General features: G+C 45.1%; 1 protein-coding gene across 2 annotated transcripts in view; it reads left to right on the top strand.

Moving 5' to 3' along the window:
- kirrel1b (kirre like nephrin family adhesion molecule 1b) overlaps positions 1-22,127 on the top strand; it is a 76,693-nt gene that overhangs the window by 38,585 nt on the left and 15,981 nt on the right. For both annotated transcript variants that reach the window (XM_084547107.1, XM_084547106.1), the window contains exons 2-6: positions 10,070-10,219; positions 16,607-16,756; positions 18,188-18,345; positions 20,094-20,244; positions 21,561-21,666. In XM_084547107.1, the coding sequence (XP_084403233.1) occupies positions 10,070-10,219; positions 16,607-16,756; positions 18,188-18,345; positions 20,094-20,244; positions 21,561-21,666 (715 nt within the window). The remainder of the gene's footprint in view (positions 1-10,069; positions 10,220-16,606; positions 16,757-18,187; positions 18,346-20,093; positions 20,245-21,560; positions 21,667-22,127) is intronic.

Raw genomic sequence — 22,127 nt, 5'->3', positions numbered from 1 at the left:
TTTTGGGAATTCGGTTCATTATATTTGTATGCGTGTGTGTGCGTAGTTTAGTAGTCGTGCGCTCGTGAGTCCTGCGTGCAGCTGTGTGTATAAGAGTGTGTCTTCTGCGTCTGCACGGTGGTAATTGATCCTGTGTGTGCGTGTGTGTGTGTGTGAGATTTCCAATAACTGCTTGGTTTCCTCAGCATCTCCTCTGCGGTCGGCGTCACGCTGCTCCTCTGTTCTGCTGGAAGTGTTTGTGAAGAGAAATAAAAGCAGCGTTAGGTGGTGAGGGGGGACACTGGGAAATCACAGAGCTACTGTTTACAGCAAACACACAGAGAGAGAGAGAGAGAGAGAGAGAGAGAGAGAGAGCGAACCGGGACACGGTTATGATCTCTGTGTCCGTCCCCCTGTGTGTGTCTCTCTCTGTCTTCTCTCGTGGACGTCTCCGCCAGTTAAAATGCTGCGTTCTTCGAGGGCATGAATGTTACATGATTTCCCAAACATCAAATAAACAAGGCGGCAGTAAACATACCGTCCCACAGGAATGATGCAGCCGTTGCTCGTGGCCAAACAGAAACAAACAGGTCGCTGCAATCTGACCTTTATCTGTAAATGACTGGAGGGACGTATGACTTTGTAATGTGACAGAAAGCTCCCGTAGCTTCGTGTGAGGAGCCGTGAACGCGTTTCTGAACGGGAAACGAGCAGCGCCGCGACATTAACAAGGCAGCGCCGCAATTAACGAGTGAATCTAATAAGATGAAACGATGCATTTGAACATTGTTTCTTCTGAGACTGACTCTGCTTTCTGCCTCCATAATTCATCTCTCCTGCCTTTGCTGTCATTTGATGACGCTCCTTTTTCATGCCAGCGCCGCGAGTTTCCCTCTCAGCAGATGTTCAGACCAGAAACAGCCCCACGGAGTTGCGGATACGCAAGGGGCTGTGCTGATGATGAAATGCGATTCAGAGGCCAGGTTTTCAAAAAAAAGAGATGTGCTAGAACTGCCTACTTTCTACAGATCCCCAAACTGCAGCTTCAGTGTTTCTCAAAACAGGCCACAGGTAATAGATCCAAGAATTTGAAGATTCATCAGACACCAGAAGTATATTATTACTCTTCCTTACTTGTTTTTATGTAATGTTCAGGCTACAGAGTAATATCCTGAGATGTTTCTGCATCCATGAGGCAAAAATAAAACCGGATTCAACAGTTTTGCCCCTTGATCAAGCATTTTTGCGCATTGAAAATTCTGTTTGATTCAGGCTGATGGTTTGAAAAAATAGCCATGAAAGATTAAATATGTTCAGAGGAACATGTCTAACATTTCATTACCGACTAGGGGTCGCGTTAAAAGAATATTTTCCGTCACTGACCGTTTTTTTAAAACTGAGACGGAAAAATCTGAAGGCCATCCATCATTTTGACAGATTGCAATTCACACCGCTGACCGCTTGGTGGCGAGTGACGTTATTAATTGGCTCCTGTCTCTAATCGTAGTTTGCATTCGCGGAACTTTCGTTAGTGCACGATTTCCTGGTACACCGATTACACTGATGCACATGCCAGAGTTCAGCTAACCATAGACATATATACAATATATATGTATATATGTCTCTGTCTATGCGGCTAACGGCTAGCAAAATGGAAGAATCGGATGAAAGCACGTTGCTAGGACTGATGGAAGGCAAATTTTATTTTAAAAAAACTACCTGATGGAAGCCTTGATAAAAGCGGAGTTTAGTGCAAAATAAAAGAGTTAGCGTACCACTGAAGCACTTCAACCCTACGGTGCCATCTAAGAGCTGTTAGCACTAGCAAGACGCGTCGACAGCCCAAACTTTTTTTTGCTTTTTTTCTACCATTTAAAGTCAATACTGTCAATACTGAAAAAGTACTTAATGACATTTTAATGAAAATGAAATGCTGTTGAATGTCATTATTATCATTTAAAAAAATTTAAGTGACGTGCAAAAATAGATTATGATGGGATTTTTATGACCCTGTCAGTCAAAATGACAGACAACAAAAAAGTCTAGCGCAACCTCTGTTACCGACAGATGTTTTAACGGTTCAAGAAGTCTGAAAACATTTATTTCCTTTTCTGCAACGACAAAGAACCCGAGCCAGTAATAATGCAGGAAATTCTTATTCACTGTCCAAGAAACCCAAAGTTGAGAATTTGCATTATGATAATGGTTTGTCATGCATTTTCCAATTTTCAAGCTACAAATGTCAGAAAAATACACAAAGACTTTATTATGTGTCTCTAGATCTTCTCTTTTTCTTCTACCCACACATACACAAGACTTCTTCTTCTCTCAGGCGAACACCTTTTTCTTTTTACGCTCCCGTCCACACTTTGCCCTTTTCTGCCTTTTCAGAAATGGCAAATGCATGCACACGGCATGCGCAACACAGCAGTGACAGATATGCATGCAGGCATGCGTGTAAACACGGACAATACCCGAACGCGCACACACACACAGAAGCAGTGTTCCCTCCTGCCTGAAAGTGGTGTGTGGTTGTTGAAATGGGAGCGAGCTGTAGCCCAGAGGCAGAACTGGGACATGAATACAAGGAGAGGGTCAGCAAGGCAGTTTTTTGGGGGGTTGAGGAGGGGAGGTGGGGTTGTTAGGAGGATGAATGCTTTGTGGTGTGGAGGTCTGCAGTTTAGGGTTACAAACCTCACAAAACTCTGCTCATTCCAACATAGTATTGGTTTCGCTTGCAGGAAATTGTATTTGGCCCCTGGCAGCCATGTTAGAGGTCTTCAACCGTTGGGAAACAGCGGGCGCATTCCTCAGTGTGCTCTCTAACCATGTCTAATGAGATGACAAGACATCACACTTTGAAGTCGGGGCAGTTAAAATGTCAAGTGACTTTCTGTTTTGCAAGGACTTCCTTCCTTTTCATGTTAACTTAAAATTCCAGCGAGAGTGGCGCACGGGAGTTTATATTATATTTAATGTGAGCGAGCGGGATTACTGTTTAGTCTGCAGTAGAAGAGGCAGTGAAGAGAAGCTGATTGTTTCCTGGATGGATGTCAGCTGACCTCTTTGTGTTGTTTCTTTGTGATCCTCAGACTTATCAAAGAGTGAAAGGGAAATATGAAGTTAGCCAAAAGATTCGCTTCTGCCAGAAAATACATGTGAGCTAAAGGGAATGTGACAAACATTAAGGGGCAGCTGACGCCAGTAGTAGTAGACACTGGGATACACAACGATCTTATATCACTGGGTCAGATGCAGGAAAGAAGCAGTTTTATTACAGCAACTACTGTTTCTGGTCCCTGAACCTTTTCCCAAGAAAAGCCCAAACTGACCTTTGTTCACATTTAACTGGTATCAACCTCTAGTGGCTGTAAAAATAGTTTGTCTGTCAGGAGCAAAAACAGAAGTAGCAATCTGTTCGTTTTCTTTTAACCAATTGAGCAATCATTCCTTAATCTTCACGGTTACGTGCTCAACCTACATCTTTTGACAACAGAAAACAAAATGTCAGATCACCGAAATCACTGTTGTTACTGAGATACAGGTAGATATTAGCATTATATGGCACATAACTACATTTTACACTGCTTGGAGGTGTTGCTGACCAAAAACGTTCTCATTTAGCGACAACAATGTGCAGCCTAGTCTAACAAAGCCATGAATATATTTCAAATGACATTAACTTCTGCGCCTGCTCCACTTGGGAAGGCTTTATTTTAAACCATGCCACAATCTTTTCCTAAACCTTAGTGTCATTGTTGATAAATGCCAATGAGAAGACGCAAGATTCAAGATACAAGTGGTGTAGTGGTTAGCACTGATGCTTCACAGTAAGAAGGTTCTGGGTTCAAATAAATCAGCCGACTGGGGTCTTTCTGTGTGGAGTTTGCATGTTCTCCCTGTGTTTGCGTGGGTTCTCACCAGGTACTCCAGCTTCCTCCCACCTTCCAAAGACATGCTGGTTAGGTTCATTGGTGATTCTAAATTGGCCGTAGGTGTGAGTGTAGCCTTGTGCTAGACTGGCGCCCAATAACAGCTGGGATAGACTCCAGCCCCCCCGCGACCCTCCAGAGGACAGTTACAGAAGATGAATGAATGACTGTAACAATACAGCATCATTACCAGTAATTAAATTCTTGGTGCATGGAGCCCAGTCGACTTCACAGAAGCAAAAAATTCAATCTTCTTCTTCTTCTTAGGCCTTTGAATTCCTTTTGGAACATAGGCCATTGATGAATCGCCTCCACCCATGCCTGTCTTGGACCATCTTCTCTAGCTGTTGCCACGTCAGCCTGTCCTACTTGAACTCTTGCTGTGTGCTTCTTCTCCAGGTGTTCTTGGGACGACCTCTCCCCGGTTTTCCCATGTGGGTTCCATGTCAGTGCCTTTTTGGTTATTGCTGTGTTGTTTCTTCTCAGTGTGTGACCAATCCCGATCCACTTTCTCCTTTTCATCTGTACTTCTATTGGTTCCTGGTTGGTGTGTTCCCACGGAGCGATGTTGTTGATTGTGTTTGGCCAGAAGATCCCAGGGATTCATCTTAGGCAGTGGTTCATGAATATCTGCAGCTTGCTTATGATGGTAGTGGTATTCTTCCATGTTTTGGATCTGTGCAGCAGTGCTGCTTTGATGTTGGAGTTGAAGATTTTGAGCTTGGTCTTGAGAGAGACGTTTTTTGTTTTCCAGATCTTGGTTAGGATGTTGAATGCTACTCTAGCTTTCCCAGTTTTTGCCTTTACGTCTTCCTCTGGCCCTCCATCCACAACTATCACACTTCCCAGGTAGGTGAATTCGTTGACCTCAAAAGCATGACCTCTTCATGCTTTTGTTGTTAATCCGCATGATTTTGGTTTTTGGCCCATTTATTTTGAGTCCAAGCTCAGCGGCAGTTGTTTCCAGCCGTGTTGTCTTGTCCTGCATCTGTTGGTGTGTATGTGAGGGCAGTGCGATGTCATCCGCGAAGTCGAGATTGTCAAGGTGTTCTGTCAGACTCTTTTTATTGCAGTAAATTAAAAAAATAAAATAAAAATAAAAATATGTGGCAAAATAAGATAAAAGTTTAAACTAAAAGCTAATAGTCCCACATGAGACTCAAAGTTTGGTGTGATTGTTGCTACCATTCACTTTAGTCAGTCTACTTGCTGGTACTGCTCCTTCCTACCTTGATAGTTATGATAAATGTCAGAACTGATCTATGGTCCTATGCAAAAATCAGCTGATGAAATTTCATGACCATATTACGAATTGATGCAAGACTGTGTTAAAAGCTACACGTGATTTTACTGTCAATCAAAATCATGTTTGCATATACTGTAATATTTATGATTCTTGGTAATACAGAGACACATGTGTGTATGCTTCATACCTAGAAGTATAAACTGCATAGGTGTAGTTAGATAGCACTGGTATTGATGTTTATAAAAGCTCAGGCTGATGGACAAAGGAGACCAGAATGAATAAAAGATATTAAAGGCATAAAGGATAATATGTTTAGGCACCGTGGCTTTTACTGGGAAGCTGTGTCTATTGTACCACTGGGTCATTATGCAATGAGAGCGAGAGAGGGAAGTAATACCTACCATCACCCCTCAGGGTAATGATGCGGGGATGTAAAGATGAAGGGAAGGAAAGAAAGAAAGAAGGAGGAGGAGGAGGAGGCTGAAACTGACAGAGGAAATTGCAACGGGAAAGAAAGATGGAAGAAGGGGGAAAGTTGTAGAAAAACAGGCGGAAAAAAAAAAGTGATGTTCAGATATGTAGTGAGATAATGAGAGCGATGTTGGAGAACCAGAGGGGCAGCGAGGTGAGAAGGGAAGGGAAGGGAGGAAAAAAAGATGGGGAGGGGAGAGGAGAGACAAAGAGGGAAAAAACTGAGCAAGATGGTACAAGATATAAAAGCTTTGTTGAGAAAAAAAAAGGAAAGAGACTGGGATGAGTGAGAGGGATAAAAAGAAGTTTACAATATGAAAAAAATGCACAGGTGCAGAAAAGATAGTGTGGAAGAAGAGATAAACGGTCTGAAACTGGAGACGAAGGGTGGGAGTATGAGAATGAAGGGAGAGAGAGATAGAGGTGTGTGTGTGTTGGTGTGTGTGTGTGTGTGGGTATCCCGTAGGGTTAATTACATCTCTGTTCTCTGTCAGTGCAGCTCTCTCCTCTGCGATCTGAGTCCCTGCTGCAGGCTGACAGGCCACACACACACTTATATTCACAAATATGCACAAAATGTATACGCACACACACATAAATGTACTCACACACACACACGCTCAAATATCAGGACGCACAAACAGAAATGTTCTCCGTCTCCTCCTTTTTGTCTTTCTGTCACCATTTCCCTCTTCCTCTCCCAGTAAACACACCGCGGTCTGTCCCGGGAGGACCGCGCGCTGTTCTGCGCCGAGTCAAACACGAGGACGAGAGCCCGTACTCGTCGTAATAGCTGTTAATTTTGCATAAATCATGCATAACATGACCCACATGTAAATCACTCATGTCAGCAGGATATCACGTCTCAGCAGCTCCTTCGTCTTCCTCTCTATAGGAGTCACGAGCGGATACTGTTTCCATTGTTTTGTCTCAGCTAGTCTGGTTATTCAAGACAAACAGATACATACTTATATAGTTGGGATCCTTAGATTGTGAATTCATCTGGGGATGCTTCTTCTACTTTCACCTTGGCCAGGAGGGGTTGATGTCAACAGGCGGTATCCATCGTTCATTGGTTGTTTTAACACCATCCCGATGGTGGGTCGGGATGGTGGGTCCTCCTGGCTTCCAGCTTACCTCCTCTCTCCTGCTCCATAACCAGCAAGAGGCCTCCCCCATCCCGTGAGCTGCAATCTTCCTCTCCTTCCCTGTCATTCCAGTGGCTGTGAGCATTCTCCATACTGACTGGGCAGGGAATCCTCTACAGCCGACCTCGACCGGGAACAACCAAGCCTGCCATCCTTTCCCCCTGCGCTCATGCAGGAGGTCTTGGCGCGCTTCCTTTCAAAGGCCTGTTCACACCCCTCCTCCTGTGAGACCGTAAGTTCGATGAGGATGATCTTTTTTGCCTCTTCAGACCACAGCACCACATCCGGCCTCAGGGTTGTCTGGACAAACTGGGGGAACTGCTGCCTTCCTCCCAGGTCGACCCTCATTTCCCATAATCGGGCCCTTTGTAGCAGACTGGTTCTTGGTGTTGCTGTGGTTGGTGGCTTTCCCCCCTCCCTTACAAAGTGGATTGATGTTGTTTTCCATGGTAGTTGACGTTTCTTGCTTCTCTCCTGTACCATCCTTGGGTGAGTGCTGTTTTGCACCCGGACAGGATGTGTGCCGTGGTACCCCTCTCCCCACAAAGCTTGCACAATGGGTCCTCTCTAATGCCCCACTTGTGCAAGTTTGCTAGAGTTGGGAGTGTGTCGTACACTGATCTCAGCAGAAAGGAGATGTGGAACCGCTCTAGTCTCCAGTCTTCATAGGTCCCATTTGGACCAGGCTCCTTGGGAAGCTAGCTCCACTACCTTTGACCTTTGTCCTTCCTCCTCCAGGTTCCGTACCTTATATACTATCCAGGTATTTTGACGATTAAAAACGTATATTTTAACTTCTACACCAGAGGTTTAACACGTTATTAAGAAAGAAACTCACTTTCCAACATTTTTAATCATATATATTCATAAATAGGGGATATTTTCAGTTAATTGAGTATTTTTATCTCATCTTTGTAGTTGTAATATGCAGTATTAGAAATGGTGGATGTATTTTTTTTTTGACGCATTTGACCTTTGACGGTCTCATGTTGAACCTTGGTGATACTGGTGATCATTTTGCTTGCAAAGACAAAGAACTGCACCATGACACTGAACATGAAACTTGTAAGTGCATTGCATTTTGGGTTATCGGCATAATTTAATGTGTATCACTGAGTCTTTTGAAGGTATAATAGTAATAATTTAATCCCTTAATTGTCCTGCAATGGGGAAATTTCTGTTCCTGCTGTTTGACCCATCCATTTGTTCACACAGTAGTGTGTACAGTTGGAGCAGTGGGCAGCAGCCTCTAAGGACTGCGCCCGGGGAGCAGTCTGGGGGTTGGACGCTTGCTCGGGGCACCTCAGCCATGGACACGGTGGGAGGCGAAGCCTGGGAGCTGCCCCTCTAACCACTACCCCACGGCGCCCCCATTTAGGGGTCTGTGTTTTACCTAACATACTAAATTATATACAGTAACTGCCCTGGATCTGGCTGGATCAGCACCCGAGGAGTGTTTTTATTTTATACGGCCACTGTTTTATGAGCAGTTTTGCCTTTACTTGAAGCTATGCTGCAGAGAAGGGGAATATGAGGGCGCCGTATTCTATAAAACTCCCTAAATGCATTGAAACTGGGCCCGTTTCACTGTTTAATCATCATGGGCAAAATGGTGACTTTAATAAGAAGCCATAGCTTTCATTAATATATGGTGAGCTGACAAAATGTAAAGTCAGTTTGAATCCAGGGTTGGAAATATGACAGTTAAGGTGAGATTTTGAACTCTCTGCAAAGGTTATTAGCCTTGAGTCCGACTTATCCACAACCTGGGATCCAGAAATGCTAAATACCATTAAAGATAAAGACCTGATATACAGTAAATAGTGTGACTATTTAGAGCCAGCTTACTGGAGAAGAATATCTCCTCATTGCATCATCAACTCAGGGTTTGCCCGGAAAAATAACAGCTACGCTTCGGCAGCAGTCAGGGGCTTTAAGGCAGATTTTACCCTTAAAACTCAAATGAATAACACAGCTATCAGCTCACAGTCGCGGCAGTTGTCTTCCCGAGTCAGAATTCAAAAAGGAGAGTTGACGAAACATCAAAGCTCCCCTCGTGGAGCCCTCAGTAAAGGAGCCTTCTGCGCAAATTACGTGACATGTCATGTAATCCTCCTGACAAATCAGTAAATCTCCCCGTTGTTTGCACCTTTGTGGTTGAATCCCGCTGAGGCGCGTTCCTCTGGGCCATGGCCTGCTTTATTAACCAGTTTTGCCTTAATTAGCTAATAGGATTGTTTTAACCATGATCCAAGAACAGAATGGCCCACGGGAAGACAAACACTAAAGTCTGTGGAAGTGTGTGTGCGAGCCTGCTTTCTCCAGCTGTGTGAGTTAACGTGCAACTGCGTGCGCGTGACAGACCCGGTGAGGTGTGTGTGAGGCATAAATTGTGTGTGATTGTTGGATGTGTGCACGATTCGGTGTTTCTCTAAGTGTGCATGTGCAATCTACAGCAGTCTCTCTCTCTCTCTCTCTCTCTGAGCCTTAATTAACTTCTTGCAAGACTTTCTCTGGAATATGAAACAATTTTACCTGATGATGCAAACGGCTGAAAACAGCGGCGGGTTTAGCGCCTCGCCTCCCCACCTGACACTTTTCTTTCTCTTTATGCGAGAGCGCTAATGTATGCCTGCGCTACACTTGTAGTTTTTATATCTGTGTATTTTAATGGCGCCGCAACGGCCGAAAGGCTTATTTTGCTGCGGGAAATGTGTGTGTGTAAGCAGAATCCTTTGTACTGCGCGATGAAAAAGAGCAGGCTGTATCGCAGCTCGGCAACGATGTTCTCGCTACACAAGGGTTGGCTTACTCGTCCAGTGCACGCACACGCACACGCACACGCATAAGCCTCAGTGAAGTCCAGGGAAAAGCTTGAAAAGGGGGCAAGAAGGAGGCAGAAGACATAGAGGAATGACAAATATGCAAATGAGAGACGCTCAGCTCTAGTCCGGCTGAAAAGAGAGCATTTACTTTATATAATAACACCAGTAAACTCTCCTGTGTGCTTCCATTCAGGCATGTGCATAAATAAATGCACTTCAAAACTTCACTCTCCCGTGAGAGATTTTACTCATATAAAAATACACTCATAATAAAAAGGACAATAAAAAAAACACCATATACTCAATAAGAGCGCGCAACAAATTACCCCAGCAGCCGACATATGGACAAGCGTGAGTCAATAAGAGCGGAGAGGGACCTTGGAGTTAGATACGGTGTAGTAAAAGATGACCGGGTCGCGGCGAAAGGAACTTAAAATTGATCTCCCCTCTCTGTCCCTCTTGTTGCAGTGTGGGGCGTTCGTTTCTCCCAGGAGCCGGCGGACCAGTCGGTGGTGCTGGGAGAACGGGTGGTGCTGTCCTGCGTGGTCTTCAACTACAGCGGCATCGTCCAGTGGACCAAGGACGGCCTGGCCCTCGGCGTCGGAGAAGGTCTTCGAGGTGAGGAAGGGTGACGGAAGTCTGGGGAAAAAAGGGAGGAAGGGGAATAACTCAGCCACGGTTTCGGTTCAGTTTCGACTCTTAAGAACCCTGACAAAAGCTATTATGGCTGAAAATGTAAAAAAAAAAAAAACATTAAGGGAACGAACACTGCACCGTGAGCGAGAGAGTTAAGAACCAAGAGGCGTGTGAGTGACAATCTGGGCAAAAATGAGTCCTGTATATCATGCTGAATTAGAGAAAATCCCTCACACTGCTGACAAAAGCAGACGCACATTCGCATTTACATTTTAAGCCGACACGCGCATCCAGAATGACTTACTGTGTGTGTGTGCAACAGTAGAGCATGCTTCGTTTTACAGAGGAGGGCGGTTGGGGGTGGGGGACATCACATGCAACCAAAAGCGAGCGGAGTCAAAGGGTCAGAGCCACAACAGAAAGAGAAGAGTTTTTATTTTCCTTTTGCATGAGTGGAATGAAACTCAGAGACATGCAAAATGAAAGACGTCTACCACATTATCTAAAAAACCCAAACAATTCCTTTGACCACTGTGGTGTATACTGAATGCTGACATTGACAGTTTCAGTGATTTATAATTGCAGCAGCCGATTGAGCTTGGCATCAAAATGATCTCTCGTGCATTCTAGCAACTTGAGATTTTGCCTTTTCGTCGTTTAAATCGTCCATCGATAGCTTTGATGCCGACTGCAGTTGCTTGTTCTTCCTCTGCGAATTAATTCCACCTGAGAATCAGGCCGTGAGCGCGACTCGTCTCTCGGATTCTGCGCCGATAAGGTCTGACGTCGCGCTAAATCCATAGTCTTTCTGATCGTGTCTCCAATTACGCTCCTTGCTGCGGGAAGATGCTTAAATGTTTCAACAAGGCGGCCTGCGGTTGCTGCTACTAGTTAATAGTTAGCCCAGGGACCTCCTGAAGTATAGCAGATGTGTATCAGCAGGCCAAAAGGGGGCTGCAGCTGTGGCGGTGGTGGTGCTGCTGCTAGCGGATGCATATATTTAATTAAAAGAAGCAGTTCAGGAGGCTACGGAGAAGGAGGAAGGGTTTCGGCTGGAAGATCTGGCAAACTCCCCGACCGGTCGGCAAGGGAAAGTTAGTTTTGGCAGAGGCTGTGTTTAGCAACAGACATGAACTGCCCAATCCAGACGTGGGATATTATGGGGAAGAGCACTTTAAAGGAAAACTCCTGAACCCCAACAGAGGTTTCAGAGGTAGTTAAGAAGCCTTTCAGCGAAGAGTCGCTTTGTGTGTGCGGAGGAGATTCCCCTAGATGCCGAAGGCTCGGGGCATTATTGTGTCACGCTACGTTGAACCAGCTCCTCACCCTTGCAGAGTTACTGCAGGGGTGATGGGAGTTGGCTCCTTCAGTTCTGAAGCATTTGGAGGATTTGAGGAAGGCTTACGACCACATCTCAGGGAGATTTGTGGGGAGTGCTCGGGAGTGTGGGGTATCAGGGCCGTAACCGTGTTGCCGGGCCCCCATCAGGATGGCCCCCTCGCCGCTAATCCCGTTTGTTAGACTTCCACGCGCAGGATTTCAAGGCTGTGCGAGGATGGTATCTGGCTTGTTGACCCTCAGATCTTCCTCTTCTCCAGGTTTGACGCTATGGCTTAAAAAGGTCGAACAGCTGCCTCCACATTGGGTCGTTTCTCTAAATGAAGTATCTCGAGGTCAGCCGTGTAGACGCTGCGCCGGGCCACTGCGGTAAAGAGGGAGCTCAGATGGAAAGGAAATTATTCCATTTAACAATCAGACTCCATCCCAGCCCTCGGCTGTGGTCATAAGCTTTGGGTAGTGACCGAAAGAATGCGATTACAGGCAGCCAAAATGAGCTTCTTAGAGATACAGAGGGAGCTCAGAGGGGTGCTGCTCCTCCTTTGAGTCCAGTCGGGGAGGTTCTGGGGGGGGGGGGATCTAATCTGGATTTCACTTAGGCTTCTTCTATTGGACGTTTTATCAGCTGATATTTGACCCAAAGTTACACACAGATTACTGCCAAGGAAGACCTCAAGGTGGGAAATGTGGTTGAGAATAATAGATGGATGGATGGAACCCAAAACAAAGCTTTCATTACGTGCACTGAAAACCTATTTTTTTCCAAATCGCTTCGTGACAGGAGGCGGTAAAGGGAGCATTTATTCCCAAGAGAATCACTTCAGCGTGCAAATTTAATACGGCACTCGACGAAATGTAAGAGACAAAAAAAAATAAAAAGACTGCATTAGCACTTACCATTATTACATTAGCACATACTTTCGGCTCTAAACCACTCATCACGGCGCTGTAAATTCATCCGCAAAGAAAGATACTGTATCCTGCGTGATGCCACGCAAAAACATCACATACCCGACCGCCCACACACACACACACACACAACCCTACCGCCCACACGCACACACAGTCACACAAGTGATGATCTGACATGTGATGTGAATCTTGTGTTCAACTCAATTTAATTTACAGGTTCGGTAAAGGTCAGCCAGTCTCCCTCTGTCTCGCTGTCTCTTTGTCTTCCGTCCCTTCTTATATTTCCTTCATCTTTACATCTCCATCATCACCACCTGTATGTGTTTCCCATACACTATCTCCTCAATTGCTTTTTATGTATTTGCCCCTTCTTTCTCCTGCCTCCTTCCCACCTCCTGCTGTCTCCCTCCCTCTCTCTGTGTTTCTGTCTGTAATGCTCTCTTTGTCCTTGCAGCCTTGTGCAAGCCCGGTCCCGCAGACAAACACATTTGATAAACATGTTGTCCTCTTTGTCTCTTTCCTTCACTGCTTTTCCAACCGTCTATCATCACCTTCTGTTGCTTTTCTTTTTTTCATATATTCCCGCCTCCCTGTGCTGCCATTCATCGTTCACATCAAATCATGTCATTTCCTTGCAGCCTGTGAGTTTTTAACATGTGCACACGCAAATAATTTATTGTGATCCTATGAGACGGTGCACATATAAGAAGGTTATTATCATTATTATTATTATTATTATTATTAAAATGTGGCCCGTATGGTTATATACAGCTGCTGATGACAGTGTGGGCGTGCAGATTGTGCTGCAAATTTATACCTGCAGTTCTGCTCACCCACACACATGCAGGAGATCGGCGTTCATCCACGGACCGCGGCGCAGCTTCACGACCTCCTCGCGCAAACATGAAGCTACTGAAACCCTTTCTGATGTACGATCAATGCCCTGCAACGTGTACATATGAATTTATGTATGTTGTTTACATGTTAACAGCGCAAATAACTCACTACCTGCAGGCATCAGTGAGCGGTGGCAGTTTATTGTTCATCCTCAACCTCCTCCTCCTCCTCCTCCTCCTCCTCCTCCTCCTCCTTCTCCTTCTCTCCCCGGGGTGCTTTCACCTCTGTGGTTGCTATGCTGCGAGGTGCTGGAGTGGATGATGTAATCTCCACTAATACTTTTGTCCCCCCCCCTCCTCCTCCCTCCTCTCTCCTCCACCCCACCCCACCCACCTTCTTCCTCTCTCTACTCCGCACCCCAATTGCTCGCCTGCTTGCCTCCCTCTCTGCCCATCTGAATCCATGATGTCATGTTAGGATTGGACACGGAGGATCAATGAGTGCCCCCTAGTGGGACGTCACGCTCAATTATCTCTTTGTCTGAGAGGCGAGGGTTCAAACGTGGAGGAAAAAAAATAAAGGGGAAGGGGGGGGGGGACTTTAATTAGCGTAACTGCTGTTTGTGTATGTTGCAGGAGTTGATGTGGCGTTATTGAATATGTGACAATTGTGCTTGTGCAAAAAATCCTTCAGCTGTTTGTCTCTAGCTGTATTACTATAGGGCCCTGTGTGTATATATATTATACATTATATTGCCGAAAGTATTAGCTCATCTGCCTTTACACGCATATGAACTTAAGTGACATCTCATTCTTAATCCATAGGGTTTAATATGACGTCGCCCCACCCTTTGCAGCTATAACAGCTTCAACTCTTCTGGGAAGTCTTTCCACAAGGTTTAGGAGTGTGTTTATGGGAATTATTGACCATTCTTCCAGAAGCGCATTTGTGAGGTCAGACACTGATGTTGGACGAGAAGGTCTGGCTCCCATTCTTCGCTCTAATTCATCCCAAAGGTGTTCTGTCGGGTTGAGGTCAGGACTCTGTCCAGGCCAGTCAAGTTCTTCCACACCAAACTCTCTCATCCATGTCTTTACTGTATGGACCTTGCTTTGTGCACTGGTGCTCAGTCATGTTAGAACAGGAAGGGTCCATCCAACAAACTGTTCCCACAAAGTTGGGAGCATGGAGTTGTACAAAATCTCTTGGTATGCTGAAGCATTCAGAGTTCCTTTCACTGGAACTAAGGGGCCAAGCCCAGCTCCTGAACAAACAACAACCCCACACCATAATCCCTCCCTCCATCAAACTTCACACTTGGCACAATGCAGTCAGACAGGTACCGTTCTCCTGGCAACCGCCAAACCCAGATTCATCCATCAGATTATCAGATGGAGAAGCATGATTCGTCACATTCATCTCCACTGCTCTAGAGTCCAATGGCGGCATGCTTTTACACCACCGCATCCGACGCTTTGCATTGCACTTGGTGATGTATGGCTTGGATGCAGCTGCTCACCATGGAAACCCATTCCATGAAGCTCTCTACGCTGTTCTTGAGCTAATCTGAAGGCCACATGAAGTTTGGAGGTCTGTAGTGATTGACTCTGCAGAAAGTTGGCGACCTCTGCGCACTATGAACCTCAACATCCACTGACACCACTCTGTCAATTTACGTGGCCTGCCACTTCATGGCTGAGTTGCTGTTGTTCCCAATCACTTCCATTTTGTTATAATAGAGCTGACAGTTGACTGTGGAATATTTAGTTGCGAGGAAATTTCACGACTGGACTTGTTGCACAGGTGGCATCCTATCACAGTACCACACTGGAATTCACTGAGCTCCTGAGAGCGACCCATTCTTTCACAAATGTTTGTAGAAGCAGTCTGCATGCCTAGGTGCTTAGTTTTATACACCTGTGGCCATGGAAGAGATTGGAATCAATTATTTGGATGGATGAGTGAATACTTTTGGCAATATAGTGTATTTGTGTGTGTGTGTACTCCTGCATTCTTTACCTCCCTCTGCGTTGCTTGTTTGTGGAGGACATACCAATCATGATCTCCCCAGATACCATGGTTAATGCGGGGAGGTCTTTCGAAATAAATGCTAAGTGTTATCTGTGCGTTACGATAAAAAGCTTTGACATTTCCACATAAATACGCGTCCCATTTGCCGCTCGCCGTCTCCGACAGATGTAATACACTTGTGATTCAGCATTTATCCATTTTCACGAGAGCTTTTACATTTGCTTTATCTTGTAAACAAATCAGGTGTCAGTCCTCCGCCGCACAGTTAAACAGAGGACGGAAATAAAGTCACCGACACTGAATCAAAGGAGATGGAGCTCGACTGCTTTTCTGCGCCTTTCATTAGAATGTGCCACGCACCTCAAGAATTATGCTTGAAAGGGTTAGTTCACAAAAATAAAAAATTGTCTTCACTTATCCGTTGCACATCCAGATAGCTTCATTTTATCTGCAGAGGTGTGGAATTATCCATCTCCAGCTCGCTGCTGCAACGCTGGTGGATGAGATTTTGCCCGCGCTCCACACTGCAGTGGAAAAACAACACCTAAAATATTCAAGAGCAACATTTCTTTCCAGGAAACATGTGACATTGTTATTCTCGATGATCCGCATGTGAACACAGTGAACGCTTGTCGTATGAGTGTTCCCCCCCCCCCCCCCCCACTATTATTAAGGAAATTGTCTGTGTAAAGCATTAATTATGATGAATTATCAATTTAAATAACCTCTACAGTTAATTCTTTAGCAGCTGTGTTATTATTATTATTATTTTGGACAGGTAGCAGTTGCCTTTATGGTACTTTCAAAGACAATCTCCATGACAAATACAGGCCGGCTAGTTTTAGAAATAGATGAAAAATAAATCATAGCCCACAATACATTTTTATTTTTCAGTGTCACTACCTGAAACTCATCACACCGTATTCCTAAAATGAAGATAGTATCCTCAGACGCTGATCTTTTTGTGAATGCAGTGCCATTATGATGAGTCACGACTGTAATCGCAGCATTTAACGGCCCTCTTCCTTCACTCCTTCACGTTCGTCATTTCAAAACAATAACTCACGTTTACCAGGTCGTTCCCTGCGTGCAAAAAAAGAATATATATATATATATATATATATAATGTGTCACGACGAGTGAGGCAGCTGAAACAAGAACTCCCAGCAAGTAAATGAATCACAGTGTGTGTTTTTATTTGCTCTCTCCGTCTCTTAACTGCAACCCCCGGCCGGTGCTTGTCTCTTGCAGCCTGGCCCCGGTACCGCGTGCTCCGGGCTCTGGACATCGGCCAGTACAATTTGGAGATCTCCCACGCCGAGCTCTCTGATGACTCCCTGTACGAGTGTCAGGCCACGGAGGCCGCCCTCCGCTCCAGAAGGGCCAAGCTCAATGTACTCAGTGAGTGAACTGCAGCTGCAGGAGTCGTTAACTGATTTTCATTTAGCATTTAGCAGTTGTTGCATGTTTGTTTTTTCTTCTGATTAACCTGAGCTGTATCAAATGAAATAATGCCACGTTGATGGTTTTGTCTATGTGAAGAGCACGTTTCATGATGCATGAGCTTCAGGTTTTGGCTCCTTTAGATCAGGATTGTCAAACATACGGCTCGTGGGCCAAAATCGGTCCACCAGAGGGTCCAATCTGGTCTGCAGCATAAATTTGCAACACATTAAATGGGAGCTACCGTTTTTTTACAACCTGGACCTTATTTCTGGCATAAAATACAATCGTTTACTCACCCATAAAACTTTGGCGCCATTTTTAGTCCTGCGGAAGATATTTAGCTCCAGTGGAGCGCCGCGTATATACATATAGTGGGAGTGACTGGGGCACAGAAACGCAGCCTCTAAATAACGAATTATCTACCGCAAAACTCGGTCATTTCACCAATATTTTGTTATGAAACGCTAGTGCTATTCCCCGTTCCCCGTCCAAATGACACCAAAGTTATATGGGTATGTAAACGATCGTATTTTATGCCAGAAATAAGGTCCAGGTTGTAAAAAACGATAGTTCCCCTTTTAAATGCAATTTTTCAACAAAAGTAACTTCTATTCCTAATATATCCACTGTTTTAGTCACAGACAGAAGACAACATCCAGAACTAAACAGCAGACAGCAATGTGCCAACGCTGCACTTATTTTTCTGTGAAGATTTCAAGTTGTTGTTCATAAAATGTTTTGTAAAAACATAGTTCATAAAGAATCTGTACTTTTTTGCACTAAAACAGAGGGAAACATTTGCAGTTGTCGTTATTATGTTAGTTATTATGCTATTATGTTAGTGGTCCAGCCTGCTTCAAATTCAGTTGGGTTGTATGTGGGCCCCCTGAACTAAAATGAGTTTGACACCCCTGGTTTGGATCCTCTGCTTTTCAGACCTAGTTCTACACTGCTGGCCGTATTGAATGCCTCATTTTCGCAGTAAAACTTTAGCTTTCCTGTCCTTTTGCGTTATCTAAATCACCATCCTTCACCATATGTGGTTTTGGAATTGCATTGTACTAGACGTAAAAACATTTCAGATGCTAAGTTACATCTTAGCTTTAAACATAGCTTTAAATTAAAGAAGTTGTGTTAAATACTTGTTATAAATTTCATTTTATTAATTTGGTCTTGAGTGTGAAAAAGAAACTAGACATTATACAGAAATGTTGAAACTACAAATAAAGGTAAAGACACTTTGAAGGGCCTTTTTTATGTACTCTATATGAAAAGTTGTATTTTAGTTTTCATACCATATGTACTGCTTTATATTTTTCTTTACGGTTCAGTGCACACTCATAAATGTCTCTTTTTAAAGTGCGGCCTTGTGTGTCTCTCCTCCAGTACCCCCCGAGGACCCGGTGGTGGAGGGGACCCCGGAGCTCCTGCTGATGGCCGGGAGTCCATTCAACCTGACCTGCGTGACCCGCGGGGCCAAGCCTGCAGCCCACATCCAGTGGACCAAGGATGGAGTGGCTGTGGAGGGAGCTCACCAGTCCACGGTGACTCACACACACCCATGCACGCATGCAGAGAGCAGCAACTGCATGTGCACGGAGGGGGTGGTGGTGGTGGTGGGGTAGTCACGCATTGTAAAGCAAACATAAATGTGTGATGAGTTTATTGCGCTGAAATGAGATCTGCAAAACCTCACATCTACTAATGGCTTTCAAACAGTTTGTAATGGGAATTGTAATGTTTACAATCTGCTCCTCGGTCTGTTTGTGTGTTTGTGAGCTCTTTTTTTTTTTTTTTCCTTTGCCGTGGGCACGTTTCGAAGGGGAAGTAGATTATGTACACCTCAGGCCACACAGCATCCCTCAAGTCCTGCATTAGGGAAATTGTGTGCAGCGCTTGCAGCGGTGTACACAAAGTCTGCACGTTCTTGGTTGACAAGATGCCAACATATCGGCAAATATTTATTGAGAAATGTTTCGAATACTCGCAAAATGCTGATTCTGTTCTGCTAACCAACAGCACTCTGTGTCTTGAAACTTGTAGGAGACTTAAAACACTTAAAGCATGAGAAATTACAGCTTTTACTTTCAGTTGCGGCACTGAAGGTGCACTGAAATGCATAGTCGCTGAGACATGGGACAGGTTGGCAGTTGTTTATCAGAGGAAACCAACACCTGCTCACAGTCACATCCACGCACCTACAGCCAATTTAGAATCACCATTATACCCAGCATGGATTGTCTCTGGACTGTTTGGATGAAGCCGTAGCGCCCACACAGGCACAGGGAGAACAGCTCCACCTCTTTACGTTGTCAAACTAAAAACACCTTTTGCAATAATTGAGGAACGTCTCTATCCACAACTGCACTCAAGATTTTATGCCGTTCCTGCCTGACACAGGCACACAAAAAAGGAATAGCTCAAAAAAACATGAAGAACGGCACAAGGTGTTGACCTGGCCTCCAAATTCACTAGATCAAAGTATGTGTGAAGTGCACCGAAACAAGCCTGATCCTCAGAGAACAGTCGAAGCCGATGCACTGAAGAAACTTTGCAGGGGCAGCTAATTAATGGGCTAATGCACGGACACAAGACATACACATGCAGGCATCACGAAGTCAGTGTCTTTCAAGTCGGTCGTGACAACTTAAAAGAGACACAAAGATCCAAGACATGTTTAATTAACCCACAGCCACGGGCTCTTGTAGGCGCAGGAACACAGAGTCAGGAACTGCACTCGGTGACACCTTTGCGCACACTCTTAACATTTAGCCCTTTCAACTCCTACGTCCAGACTCCTCACGATCCTGCGCCGTATACTCCTCTCCTACACGCATGAAATTACGCCTGCACATGCGCTCTCACAATATCGTATGCACACAGGCAGGCGGGAGCAGCGGCAGCAAACACTGAGTCACGCACTTGGATGTTTCTACATCTCTCACTGCCAGTTCTGTGTTTTGAATGCTCATGCATATTACATGCTGCTCTCATATTACCGTGTTAGTGACCACGCGTTTGCACCACGCTGAAAGTTGTACCCGTGTTCTTTCGACTGACTTTAGATGCATTTCACAACAGGACCTCCTCGGACCTCAGTTATTTTATCCTACATCTTCAGCTTCCTTCCTACATAATCTCACAAACTTTATTTATTCAGTTTATAGGTTTGTATTTATATTATCCTCCTATTACCCTCTTTGTCGTTGCTCGCTCTCTGTCGGGCTCCCCCTTCCTAAATTCTCCCCTCTCCTGAATGACACCTCTCCCTCTCCTCCTCCCTGTCCCCCAGGAGGTGTTGCCAGACAGGAAGAGGGTGACGACCAGGAGCTACCTGCCCATCACGCCGGTCGACACTGACAGCGGCAGCAATTTCACCTGCGTGGCCAGCAATCCCGCCGTGCCGATGGGCAAACGAGCCACTGTCACCCTCAACGTCCACCGTGGGTTGCTCTCCTTCTCCGCTCACACGGACTGGAGCTGACTTTGCGTTGACGAGCTGCAAAATCAGTCCAATATTTTAATGAGCCGTCCCAGCGCTTGTCAACGCGAAGCGGTTACCAGCAGAAAATACCACATCTGCCGTATGCAGTACTGGAATTTACAGCCTCTTAAACCTGGACCTGTTCCAAATTAGATTTTGTGTTTTTTTTTTTTGGCACCCAATTAGAAGTGAATAACTTTAACCAAAAGGAGTAAAGTTTTGTGCAGCTGAAGTAATAAGGTGTAATGGGACACAAAGCAACTGTAGTTTGAATATCCAGTCAAGAACAGTAAAGTGTGACCGACCCAGAGATGAAAATCTGTACTAAACCTTCTGCTTTTAGGCTAGCTGTACGAGCTACAAACTCCACTGTGAATGTGAAGGAGAAGGAAGAGAGAGCTACACATTGATCAGCCATAACATTATGACCACTGACAGGAGAAGTGAATTACATCGACCATGTTGTGACAATACAGTGTTCTGCTGGGAAACTTTTGGACCTGGCATTCATTCGTGTGGATGTTACTTAGACATGTAGCACCCACCTAGACCAGACCAGGCACCCCCACCCCATAGCAATGACACTCCTTGATGGCAGCAGCCATCCCCAGCAGGATGCAGCCTGACACAGACACACACACAAAAACACTTAGGAACAACTAAAAAAAAACATGAAGAACAGCACAAGGTGTTGACCTGGCCTCCAAATTCACTAGATCCCAAACTGATCAAGTATCTGTGGGATGATCCACAGAGCAACATTCTGTTGCCAGACACCACAGGACACCCTCAGAAGGCCCATGTCCATTCTCAGATTAGTCCCAACTGTTTTGAAGGCACAAGGGAGACCTACACAATATAAGGAAGGTGATCATAATGTTATGCCTGATCGGTGTAGTTGAAACCTTCACTTTCCACCTCAGCAGCAAACACAATACACTGCATTATCTGGTTATATTCTAAACTGTGTATCTACTTAAGTCTGATCTTGTGCAGCCATAGAGCTGCAGCGGTCTCACACACTCCCTGAAAAACGACGTCTCTTAACACAAACACACTTAGTGTGTGCGTCACCCACGAGGCAGCCACCCTAAAAGGGAAAAGGCTCGGCTGGTGACAAAGGTTTAGATGCACAGCGAGTTTGTCAGTACGGAGCACAAAGGCCGGATTTCATTGTGAAAGTTTTAGCTTGTGTGACTTGTGTTTGTTTCCAGATTCTCTTATATGTAATTCATCTTCACAATACAGACTGAATATGTGTCTGTCCCCGTGCAGACCCTCCCACTGTGACGCTGTCCATCGAGCCCCGCTCTGTTCTGGAGGGCGAGAGAGTTACCTTCACCTGCCAGGCCACCGCCAACCCTCAGATCATGGGCTACAGGTCTGGACACGCTTTTACTGTACAGTATTTTGTGTACTGCTTTATGTGCAGTTCAGGTTGCTGGGAACTTTTTCTGCAGTGCTACATTAGCAGCATAATCAGATGTTTAATGCCAATAGATTTTCTCTCATCTATCCCAGCCTGCTCGTATTGACTCCTCTGGAACTGTTCCTGAAATGCAGCGTTGCTTAGAGAACACAATCGCGGAAAGTATTGAATATTTGTAAAGTTAAACACTGACTTTTATCTTGAGCGACAGCCCCGAAGCACAGAACTTGCAAATTGCCGGACTTTAACATAATGTTTTTAATCTGGGATTTCGAGACTCCACCTGAGGGTCCCAGTGTGGGAGCACTGCCAGATACTGGGGCACTAAGCCTGCTGAGTGTGTATTAAAGTGTCATTTAGCGAAAGATGTGCAATATGATTTGGAGCTCTGGCAATGTGGAGCATGAATAACA

This window comes from Chelon labrosus (genome assembly GCF_963514085.1).
Source record: "Chelon labrosus genome assembly, chromosome: 6".
Taxonomy (NCBI): Eukaryota; Metazoa; Chordata; class Actinopteri; order Mugiliformes; family Mugilidae; genus Chelon; species Chelon labrosus.
Note: the sequence above shows the minus strand (reverse complement) of the source record. Positions and strands in the feature narration are given on the sequence as shown.